Source organism: Phodopus roborovskii, unplaced genomic scaffold (assembly GCF_943737965.1).
Source record: "Phodopus roborovskii unplaced genomic scaffold, PHOROB, whole genome shotgun sequence".
Classification (NCBI taxonomy): Eukaryota; Metazoa; Chordata; class Mammalia; order Rodentia; family Cricetidae; genus Phodopus; species Phodopus roborovskii.
The window spans coordinates 56,399-66,604 of record NW_026125543.1 but is presented as its reverse complement, the minus strand read 5'-3'; the positions used below and the strand labels follow the sequence as shown (position 1 = coordinate 66,604).

Genomic DNA, 10,206 nt, shown 5'->3' with positions numbered 1-10,206 from the left:
TAAATTCTATTTGACCACATCAAAAACTACTGGGATGTACTGATGAGTAGTATTTCCAACTCCAAAACCTAGTCCTGGGATAATGATTTTTCTTCTGGGCCCTAACAAAAACATCTCAGCATAATTATATTCCTTTGAAATTACTAATAAGCCGGTAGCAAAATGAGAACTAAAAAGATAAAACGATAAGGAATGTAAATCGTATTAACAGGAATGTTAGAAATATCAAAGAATACTGTTAATTAAAGCGGTTGAATCCAGCTTCTCTAGCATCAATCAGCTCACGCCGGTGGTTGCTTAGCAACTCCTCAACGCTTCCTCAAACGCTCTGCCCCAGGAGTCCCGCCCCCAGTTCCGCTGCCACGTACGGCTTCCTAACATCCTCACTTCCTCCCTGAGCAGCCAGTGGGGGGGCCTAGAGGCTACCCTCTTTGACATCCATTGTACTGCCTGACTAAAAATTTGTTAACAAACAATCAAAAATAGAAGCATATTCTTCACCTAGCATTTATGCTACATCCTTGTGTACACACACTCAGAACAAATTGCTGACTTTCGTCTAGTTCTCTTCTGCGGCCTGGGTGTGCCTGTACGTTTCTTCAGGCGCTCCGTAGATAGCCTCACCAGAGGGCGACGTGGGCCCCGAAGGCCCCCGCTGCCAGCCATCGAGGAAGCGTGGCGGGCGACTAGGCGCGGTGTGTGTGTGTGTGCGGCGGCTCCACCATGTAAGTGTCTTTGCCTCCGCCCCGGCCCTGGCCCGGCCCGACCTGACCATAACATCCTGTCGTTCTCTCCCTCAGGTCGAAGGTGTCTTTTAAAATCACGCTGACGTCGGACCCTCGGCTCCCGTATAAAGTGTGAGTGACAGGCCGGGCTGCAGCCGGCCGGGCCTGGCGGGGCAGGAGGGTGCAGGAAAAGGGACGCAGCATTTCTGCTGAGAAGCTAGCACTCTTCGGAATGCACGGGGTGGGTAGGTGCAACGGGAAGAGCTGTGGACAAGGTTAACACGTTACTACACCAGTCCCTTTTTACGTGGTTTAAAAGCCTTTAACCACCGGTGCCAGCTGTTACCGGAAGTTAGAAGTTAGAGAAGACTTCCTAAGCCTAGACTCTTGACAGGTCCGAATTTAACACTGTTGACTTCAGATTTTTTGTTTTGTTGTGTTGTGTATATGATTCAACAACTGGGTGCCTTAGTGATGAACCGCAAGTCGCACACAGTTAGATCTTAATAAAAAAAAAAAAGTGCTTAGCTTAGCACGACTGGGCAATGGTGAGGGCTGGGGAGGGGGCTGTATACTTGTTGAGCTCTTTCTGCTTGAGCAATTGAGTTGGTGGTTAACACCGGTTACCTATCTCAATTTCCTTATGATTTTTAAATATACATCCCCCTTTTGGGTAACTGCAGCTGGAAGACCTATGCTAACTGGCAAAATTTCCATAAGAGTCTATGCACTGTTTATGTAGTGGCACGGAAATCAAGCTAACTCATCTGATAGCAGCTGTCATCGCTTTTTGTGACTTCCCACCTGTGACTTATTCAGCTTCTCGCCCTGTTGTTCCCTTACCTTTCCATCTCTAAAATGATCTCCTTACCCCTCACTTTCCAGTAATTGCTCTTTTTCCGAACTGTCCTTTATTCAGATACCCACACCTTCTTCTTCCAGGTGATTTACTACAGTATCACTTCCACAAATCTTCTTTTAATCATTTGTCAAGCTGCTTTTCAGTCTGTCACTCTGCCCCGCCCCGGTGCCATGCTCATTCATTTCTTATGGAGATGAAAGTCTATGTTCTGCCTTTTTTAAAATGACTCTCTGGCAAATACCCTAGAATCTGATGGGCACCTCTCTTTGATCTGTTTTGCTTGGTGAAGCACCAGGTGCAAATTCAACCGTTTATGTTCTTTGCATTTGACTCTGTTCCTGAAGAAAATAGCATTGATGAGTTTTATGAAGGAAAAAAACAAAAAACAAAAACAAAAAATAGTTAGGACTAACATTTCCCCAAAATTGCTCATTTTTTTATTTCCAGAAAGTATTTTTGTTTTATTACAAAATGTCCACAACTCCTTTTCCCCTCGATGAAAAGAAGTGAGAGGAGTGTTCTCATTTTTATGCAGTACCCACAAACATCTCCCATACCTTTGCCATAAAGAACATAGCTACTGTTGTAAAGCCTGTTCCTAAAGTCAGCCTGTTTTGGTCTGCTCAGGATTTAGGTAGGTGAAGGCAGGGCACCTTTCTCTGGTCCTTTTTCTCCCTCTGTACTGGATTATGCTCAGCAGTGTGTAAATGTACTCAGGAAAGAATGAGGAGTAGGAAGGGGGAAAGGACAGTCAGTCGGACAATGCCAGTATCAGAGCTCCTGCAGCATTGGATCATTCCAGTCAGTACATTGCAGCTGAATACATTTTTATTAACTGTTCAGTGTTGTGTTTGTTTAATGCCTATGTGGATGTGTGTGCAGGTGTAGCCTGTTGATCTTCTACATGGGTATTTGTAAAATACTACTGAAAACTGGATAAACTTCCCATCCCAAACATACTAAAAAACTTTAAACAAGTGACTATTAGGACTATTAGAATTTTCTTTTTATTCTCTGTCCCACTACTCCCCCAGAGAGGAAATGAAAGAAAGGAAAACAGTGATACAAATTTTAATTATTAAATAACATTTGGAGGAAAAATGACAGCACCCCCTGGAAAAAAAATCATTTGCACTTCTCTTTTGAAAGTCAGTACAATATGGTATGACCTTTATATTCAGACACTGTGGAAGAGGAGTCTAAGCTTAGACCTAAGAAAGTTCTGTGACAGTAGCTGACATTAAGCCATTAGTGGGATATGCGATGGCAAATAGAAAAGCTTAAAGAGAGATGCTAGCGTTTTGTTTTTCTCTGCTGGAGAGGTCTGTTTTGTTTTGTTTTTATTTTTCTTTTTTAGAAACTTTGAGGTGCATTAAGGTAGATGGAGGACCAGGCAGAGGTTGACCTTGCTGATAGCCATCTCACACTGGCACACTGGCACCACCTTTAATCCCAGCATTTGGAAGGCAGGCAAGCTGAGCTCTCTGAGTTTGACATCAGCCTGAGACCCTGCCTTTAAAAAAAAGAAAAGTATCTTATTAAACATCTGCCTCTATGCTACACTTACTGGGTGGAAGTGTGGCTCGGGGTTTAAGAGCACTGGTTGCTTTTGCAGAGGATTCAGGTTTGATTCCTAGCACTTTATGATGGCTCACATCTGGCTGTAAGTTTAGTTACAAAGGGTCCAATACCTTCTGTTGGCCTCTATGGTCACCTATACACATACATACATACATAAACCCAAGCACATAAACATAAATTGTAATAAACCTTAAACACACATAAATAAGAAAGAGAAAAGACAGAACTCTGCTTGCAGATTGTTGGTTTTCATACAGAGCCTTGGTCCCTTGTCTTGACTCTTTTCTTTTTTCCTCTCTTTTTTAAAATTATTGTTTTTACATTCTAATCCCAGTTCCCCCTCCCTCATTTCCTCCATCTCCCTCCACTCCCCACTCCTCATCTGCTCCCTCCCATAGGAAGTCTACTAAGTCTGTTCCATCATCTAGTTGAGGCAGGACCAAGGCACCTTTCCACCTGCCATACACCTGTGTCTAGGCTGGGCAAGGTATGTCTCCATACAGAATGGGCTCCACTAAGTCAGTTTGTGCATTAGTGTTAGATCTCGGAGCCACTGGCAGTGGCCTCATAGATTGTCCCAGCTGCACCATAGTCAGAGTCTGCATTTCTAGTGTCTTGTGGGCACTAGTGCACATAATGCTGCCATGAAAACAGCCAACCTTAAAACTCCAAAAAAAAAAAAAAAAAAAAAAATTCTCTCATTTGCAATGAAGTAAACTTTGAAATTCTTTAAATTAATTTTTATTTGTTGCAGTCTCAGTGTTCCTGAAAGTACACCATTCACAGCAGTGTTAAAGTTTGCAGCAGAAGAAGTAAGTGTGAATTCTAACAGTGACCTTATGGATACAGTCTGGCTTGTTTTTGTTTTTTTGTCTTTTGTGTATTTGCATGCACTGTGCCCCCCCCTTCCAATCCCATTTCCCTGTTGTTTGATGCTGGGCTGCTGCTATAGCATCACAAGCTCAGTTGAAGTTACTCTATCTTCTCATTAGAAAACAGTAAGTTGAACAAATTGACACATCTGTTTAATTGAGCAGATGAAAAGTGTGAGAATTGTATTGGTACTGAATGTACCAGAGACATATAAGTTATGTTGTAAAGAGCTGACCTTATATTAACCTTACTGGGTGTACTTTCGGTAAAAATTAGTTGTTTTGAAAAAAGGTCTAGTTTTAAAAAACACACACATTGGCATTTTCGGTTTTTAAGAAATGAGAGTTTCCTACCTACAATTATCAGAATTGTTTATAAAACATCTCTGGGCACAACCCTTGGAAGTGTAGGTCGATCTGGGCCAGTTGGCACCAGAATATAATTTGGGAGACCTCTGTTATTTCTTGTTGTCCCCCCACCCTTACCCTCAGTCCCTGGGCTGCGAGCATACCATCTAACCCAAGCTGTGATTCTGCACTGTATATCTAGTAACCCTGCTTTTTTGCTGTTGTTTCTTTCTAAAAGACTGTTGTATTTTAGAATTATAGAGTTGATCATAGGAGCTCCATCCTCATTCTGTCTTTCATGGGTCCATGAAAATGTATCGATATGGTTTTTCTTTTCTTCCTTTTAGTTTAAAGTTCCTGCAGCAACAAGTGCGATTATTACTAATGGTAAGAGTTCTCCTTAAATCGTAAATGCTGGAAACAGTATGACTTGAATCCCAAAGCCCCTGTGTATGTTAACATAGACGTTGCACTTAATGGTAAACTCTGCATGGAGGCCACTGCATGGAATGAACTCGGCTCATTCTCTGCCTTAGATTAGGAAGCTTCACAGTATCTAGTGCCCTTATCTCTTCCTCTATTCTGGCAAGGTTTACATATATATATGGTTGTATCAGAAAGTGCTTTAGCGTATAGAAGGTTGAGCAGGAATGTGACTTCCCTATACCTTAACTGTGCTAATAGGAAACTGGTTTACAGACATGCAGTGTTGTTCAGTTTAGATACCTTGGAACCCTGGAACAAATTCCAGGGAAAGCAGTAAGTGAGCTGTGAGGAGCACTTGTCCATCTTCTATGTTAATTAATGAATAAACGTTCCATGCAGGTAGCTCTCCCCAGTTGAAGGGTTCAAATGGAGTAGCTCAGTGTACCTTAGGTATGATTGGATTTGCTACTCTGATACACTGTGTGTTGTCACACTGAAGAAAACTGGCCAACTTTCTGATAGTTATAGATTTTCCAGTAGAAATGTTTCAGACATGCAGAGTGTCACTAGGGCATGAATGAAATGACTTGTCCTCTCTTGTCTTGGAGATTGTATGCCACCAGCAGTGGAAAAGACTGTGGCATACATAAGATGTTTGTTGCTTAAACAAGAAATGACACTGTTTATTACATAAGATGAAAAACACCATCTTCTATAGAACATATGAGAATCATTGTACTTAGGCTGTTTTGTCTCATCTGGCAGTACTTATAAACATATACCATGGGAAGTCATCTGAGAGACTTGTTGTGTTCTGTGATTGAAGTTGCTCAGCCTTTGCCTGTACCCATAGGAGCACTAGTCTGGCAAATCTTTGTTACTATTTAAATTGTTTTAGCTTTAGGGAGAATTTACATGATTTACAATTTATTTTCTAGATGGAATAGGAATAAATCCAGCACAGACTGCCGGTGAGTGTCTGCCTGTGTGTCCATTAGAGCTTGATATTTTATTTATTTCAATTAGATATGATTTTTCAGAAGACATAGCTATGTAGAGCTTATGTAGCAGTCTACTTGTATCTCAGTGACAATTGGTTTCATTTATATATATTAATTTTCTATGCTTTTCACAAGTGAATGCAAGCTTGATTAATAATGGTTTAGGAATTGAAAGTATTTAATTAATATGTATAACAAAGAAATCTGGAGGTAAGATTGTGTTGCAAGGTAAATGACTGACCCTCCCCTTAACTTTAATTGTGAGGTAGTCAGTGAGTTGCTTAAAGTCTGGGTATTCCATGGTTAGCATCCAGGAAGTGCCAGTAGGAATGCTAGCCATCATTCCTTTAAACAGCTATAGCCACTGACATTTCAGAGACTAAGTTCTCACTAATGCTCAAATTGTGAACATAGCTTAGCATGAGACATTGACATCCTGACCAGCAGGTAGGGTAAATGTGTCTTGAACTTTAGTAAAAGCACTCTTAAACTGGGTGGGGGGGGGGGGGAAGAGTGTATTTATTAAGATGTGTCCTCTGGCTGATATTCTAACCATAACGCTTTAAAGCTGTACTGTTTAGTATAATATAGCCTCATTCTTGAACAATACTTGGCTTTTAAACAAGTGTTTGGAAGATTTTGATTATAAAAACTTTATTGTCTTTGTAGGCCACTAGTGATAGTCACAATTCTAGAAAATGAAAAGTGATTTACACTTGCAGATTTTTGTTACCATAATGATCTTGAGTATATACTTTAAATTGAAATGTTTATTTAAAATTGAGGCACTGTATTATATAAATATCCTATATGATATAGGAGGAGATGGTTTTGTCTGTTTTGATTCTCGAAGTTTTGTTAGCTTATATTAATTTGATTAATTTAATTACTCTTACATGCTGCCCTTTATGTTACCTTTTACTTGAATCATGTCCATCACCGAGCTTGATTATAATCTCCCCAGGGGCTCCAACTTGAATATCACAGTACCTCAGTGGTCTTCTCTGACCTTGGATTTACTGTTTTTGTGCTGGTGTCACCATGTTTTGATGTTACTGCATTTGCTGGCATGACAGTGGCTGGTGTACCTTCATGTTTAAGCACTGTGTCATTCTGTGAGACTAGAGGAGGGATGGGGGCAGGGATCTGAAGAATGGGTACCAGCTCAGAGGATGCTGGGGCTTCCTCCCTCCTTTAATGAATCATTTGCTAGGATGCTAATATTGTCCTCTTTAGACACCTAACTTTGTGTCTTTGTTTGTTCGTATAGGAAATGTTTTTCTGAAACATGGCTCAGAGCTGCGAATCATTCCTAGAGACCGAGTTGGAAGTTGCTAATGTCTGCTTCTTGGAATACAGGGCCTTTCAGAATAAGTACTGGTGTTTGTTGTTGCTGTATGGTTGAAATCAGGCATTCATGGTACAATGAAAGCACCAAGAATTTATGAGACAAGGAAAGGTGACTCTCGTTCCTTCTTGTTCATTTTGTTCATGGGAAGAGAGAATGCCATTGAGTGGAGGGTACCAACCGTAGGTCACACAGTGGTTGCCTCGCCACTGCTGCCTCACCAGAAGAAGAGGGTACTTCTGTGACAAATGGACTGTGCTTTAAACAAACAAACAGAACCACCAACAACAGAACCAGAGGATGAGTCTAATTCTTTTCAGGAACATTTGGAAAATCAAAATACACTGTATTGGATGTACTTCTAATTTTAGGATTTAACAGATAATTGATCATAAAGGCAGTTGGCTTGACAGCATCTCAGCTGCAGGCCCATATTTAGATTTTAAATTATATCCTTTGTGATGAAGTTAATGGTTATTTCTGTGAACAGTTAAATTTTGTACAAAGGCTGAATTAAATTATGGAATATTACCTTTATGTGTGTAAAGTTGCTATCTTAACACCAAATAGCTTTGACACGGTGATCTTCTGAAATCAAGTGTGTCCTGGCAGGAACTGACAGTGTCACAGGAGAAGTCAGAGAAGTGCAATAGGGTTGGAGAAGTGTGAAAGGGAAGAGTGCTGGCCACAGGGTCAAAAGGCAACTACATACATATTTCACAACACCCCACAGCAGTCTACAGAAAGATTTCAGGGCCTGGGATGTGATGTGGCGTCTCAGCTCAGCAAAGCTTTGCTAGCCTGACAGTGAGTGAGTAAGTTCAGTTCCCCAAATCAAATCCATGTGGAAAGAGACCAAATCACAGTTATCCTCTGACCTTACATGGACACCCTGATGTGAGCCAATACCCTATCCCACAGTTATAAATTTATAAACGATTTTATTTGTCCCTATAGAAGAAATCCATGTCTTGGCATATCTTGCAGGATGAATTAAATGCTGACAGTGACTAAGTAAGAGCTGGGCTGCTCTGCTTTAGTGGGTGAGGTCTTTGGAGGTGAGGGTCTGCCACATGCTCCCTAGAGCTAGAAATACAAGTTTTCAATAAATATTGACTGAATTCATGAGTAATGTCTTGAGGACCTATTTTGTTTCGTGTCTCATGTATTCCCTATTACAGGACCTTGGTTCACTGAGGGGGAGATTTGTAAGAAATTAATATAGTCAGCATCTGAAGGGTTATGTTAGTAAATGAAGGAATAGTCATTGTCCACAGGTTGGCAAAGTATGTGCTAAGGTTCTGAATTATGCAGCAATATGCAGTTCATGTTTTCTGGGATTTTATTTTTATAGAAGTAGTGCCCAGAGACCCTATTCCTTGTAATTTGAAGCTTGTGCTAACCAGAAATGTTTAAACACTTAATTGCCTAATTTTTGTTGTTGTTATTTTCTTTCATTCTGCCCTTAGCACAAAAAAATCTACATGCTGTCTGCAATGTTTATACAGTCCGCAATGTAAAAGGAGTTGCCTAACACACCTGTCCTTTGATTTGAAAATACATAGTCTTAAAAATATTTTACTCAAAAACTAGATGATTTGTTATTAAATAAATGGGTTCTATAAGTTCTTTATGCAGAGCACTTTAGGTATTGTATTTAAATGTCCATAATTAATACTTTAGGGAAATACATTTTGTTATAAACCATGACTATCCTTATTTTAATATCAGACTTAATAACCAACATACCTATTGAGCCAGTTTATTAACAGTATTTAAAAAAATGGAGATGATAAAAATTTATAAGTCATAAAAAATAAATTACTATTTCTAAATGTCAATCCATTATACAGAAGAGAACTTCAGGAGGTCCAAGCTGTGGTAGTGACAAGAGTGAACTAGGAAATTGGAAGTGTGGTTCTGAAACTATCACTTGGGTTCCAACTGTGTCTGATCCATAAGCATGAGAAGCTCTGTAGGGAGGTCTGGTGACTTTCTGTGCTTCTTGAGGGTTAGCACAGGACAGCCTTTCCACCCTAGAGAGCAGAACTGCAGGCTGAGGTCAAAGGACCCTGGAATCTCAGGTAGTTCTTTAAGCCGCTTGATTCTGTAGTAGTGTGACAGGGTGCAAAGATGCTGGCAGTTGGTCACTACTGAGAAAATGGTCTTTACATTTCAAGTCAGTGTACAGGTAGGCACTTTATGTCTTAGCTTTGGTTTTTATTGGAAAGACAAGTAAATTGAAGGGACTCTGAGGGGATTGGCTCAGCCAATAAAGGTGCTTGCTTGCAAAAACTTGAGTTCATCCCTGGGACCTGCATGGCAGAACCAACCTCCATATCCACACTGTGACACATGTATATTTATATGTACACAAATGTAAAACATTTTAAGCTACCATATGTCTTTGAAGAGACTCCAAACATTTATAAATTGGAAGCATTAATATAAAGGAGTAATTCTAGATGATTACTGTTCCCAAGGCTATTTATAAAGCTAGGTAAAATTATGTGCACAGCTGACTTATCTTTAAAATCCTTTGGACAGATTGCTCAGTGGTTAAGAGCATCTGTCACTCTTGTAGAGGACCAAGGTTTTGTTCCCAGTACCCACACAGTATCTCAACCATCTGTAACTCCAGTTCCATAGAATTCAGTGCCCCTTCTGGCCTCTGTGGACACTGCACTCATGTGCACATATGTGCAAAAAACACTTCCATACACATAAATTTAGGAAAAAATGGTGAAAGTCTGTTGAACTTTGTTAAGAATAGTTTAATATATAACTTGTTAAAACCATGTTAAGTGATTTCTACTTCCTAGAAGGATTAGGAAGATTGCACCTTGTTTTGAACCAGGCTTTCTCTTGGGGTTCCATATAATTCTGGAGAAAATTTCAGTATCCATTTTCTGCATAATACTAATTTGTATTGAATTATAAATTTAGAAAAGCTAAACAACTTCCTCAGCATGCTGAAAATGTGTGGTAATGAATGCCGTAATTTCAGTACATGCTATAGTAATGACGGAATATAGAGTCTGGC

General features: G+C 40.0%; 1 protein-coding gene across 1 annotated transcript; it reads left to right on the top strand.

Annotated features, from left to right (window-relative positions):
• The first annotated feature begins 622 nt into the window (after nt 1–622).
• On the top strand, nt 623–8,288 carry Ufm1 (ubiquitin fold modifier 1). The gene is made up of 6 exons (XM_051176932.1): nt 623–725; nt 801–857; nt 3,923–3,980; nt 4,736–4,775; nt 5,753–5,785; nt 7,086–8,288. Coding segments are annotated over exons 1-6 (258 nt in total). The 5' UTR covers nt 623–723; the 3' UTR covers nt 7,154–8,288.
• Nucleotides 8,289–10,206: the final 1,918 nt, after the last annotated feature.

What these genes read in the sequence shown, in the direction of transcription:
- Ufm1 (XM_051176932.1), top strand. An exon ending in CCTCGGCTCCCGTATAAAGT is followed by an intron (nt 858 to 3,922) that starts GTGAGTGACAGG and finishes TATTTGTTGCAG; the next exon opens with TCTCAGTGTTCCTGAAAGTA. An exon ending in AAGTGCGATTATTACTAATG is followed by an intron (nt 4,776 to 5,752) that starts GTAAGAGTTCTC and finishes TTTATTTTCTAG; the next exon opens with ATGGAATAGGAATAAATCCA.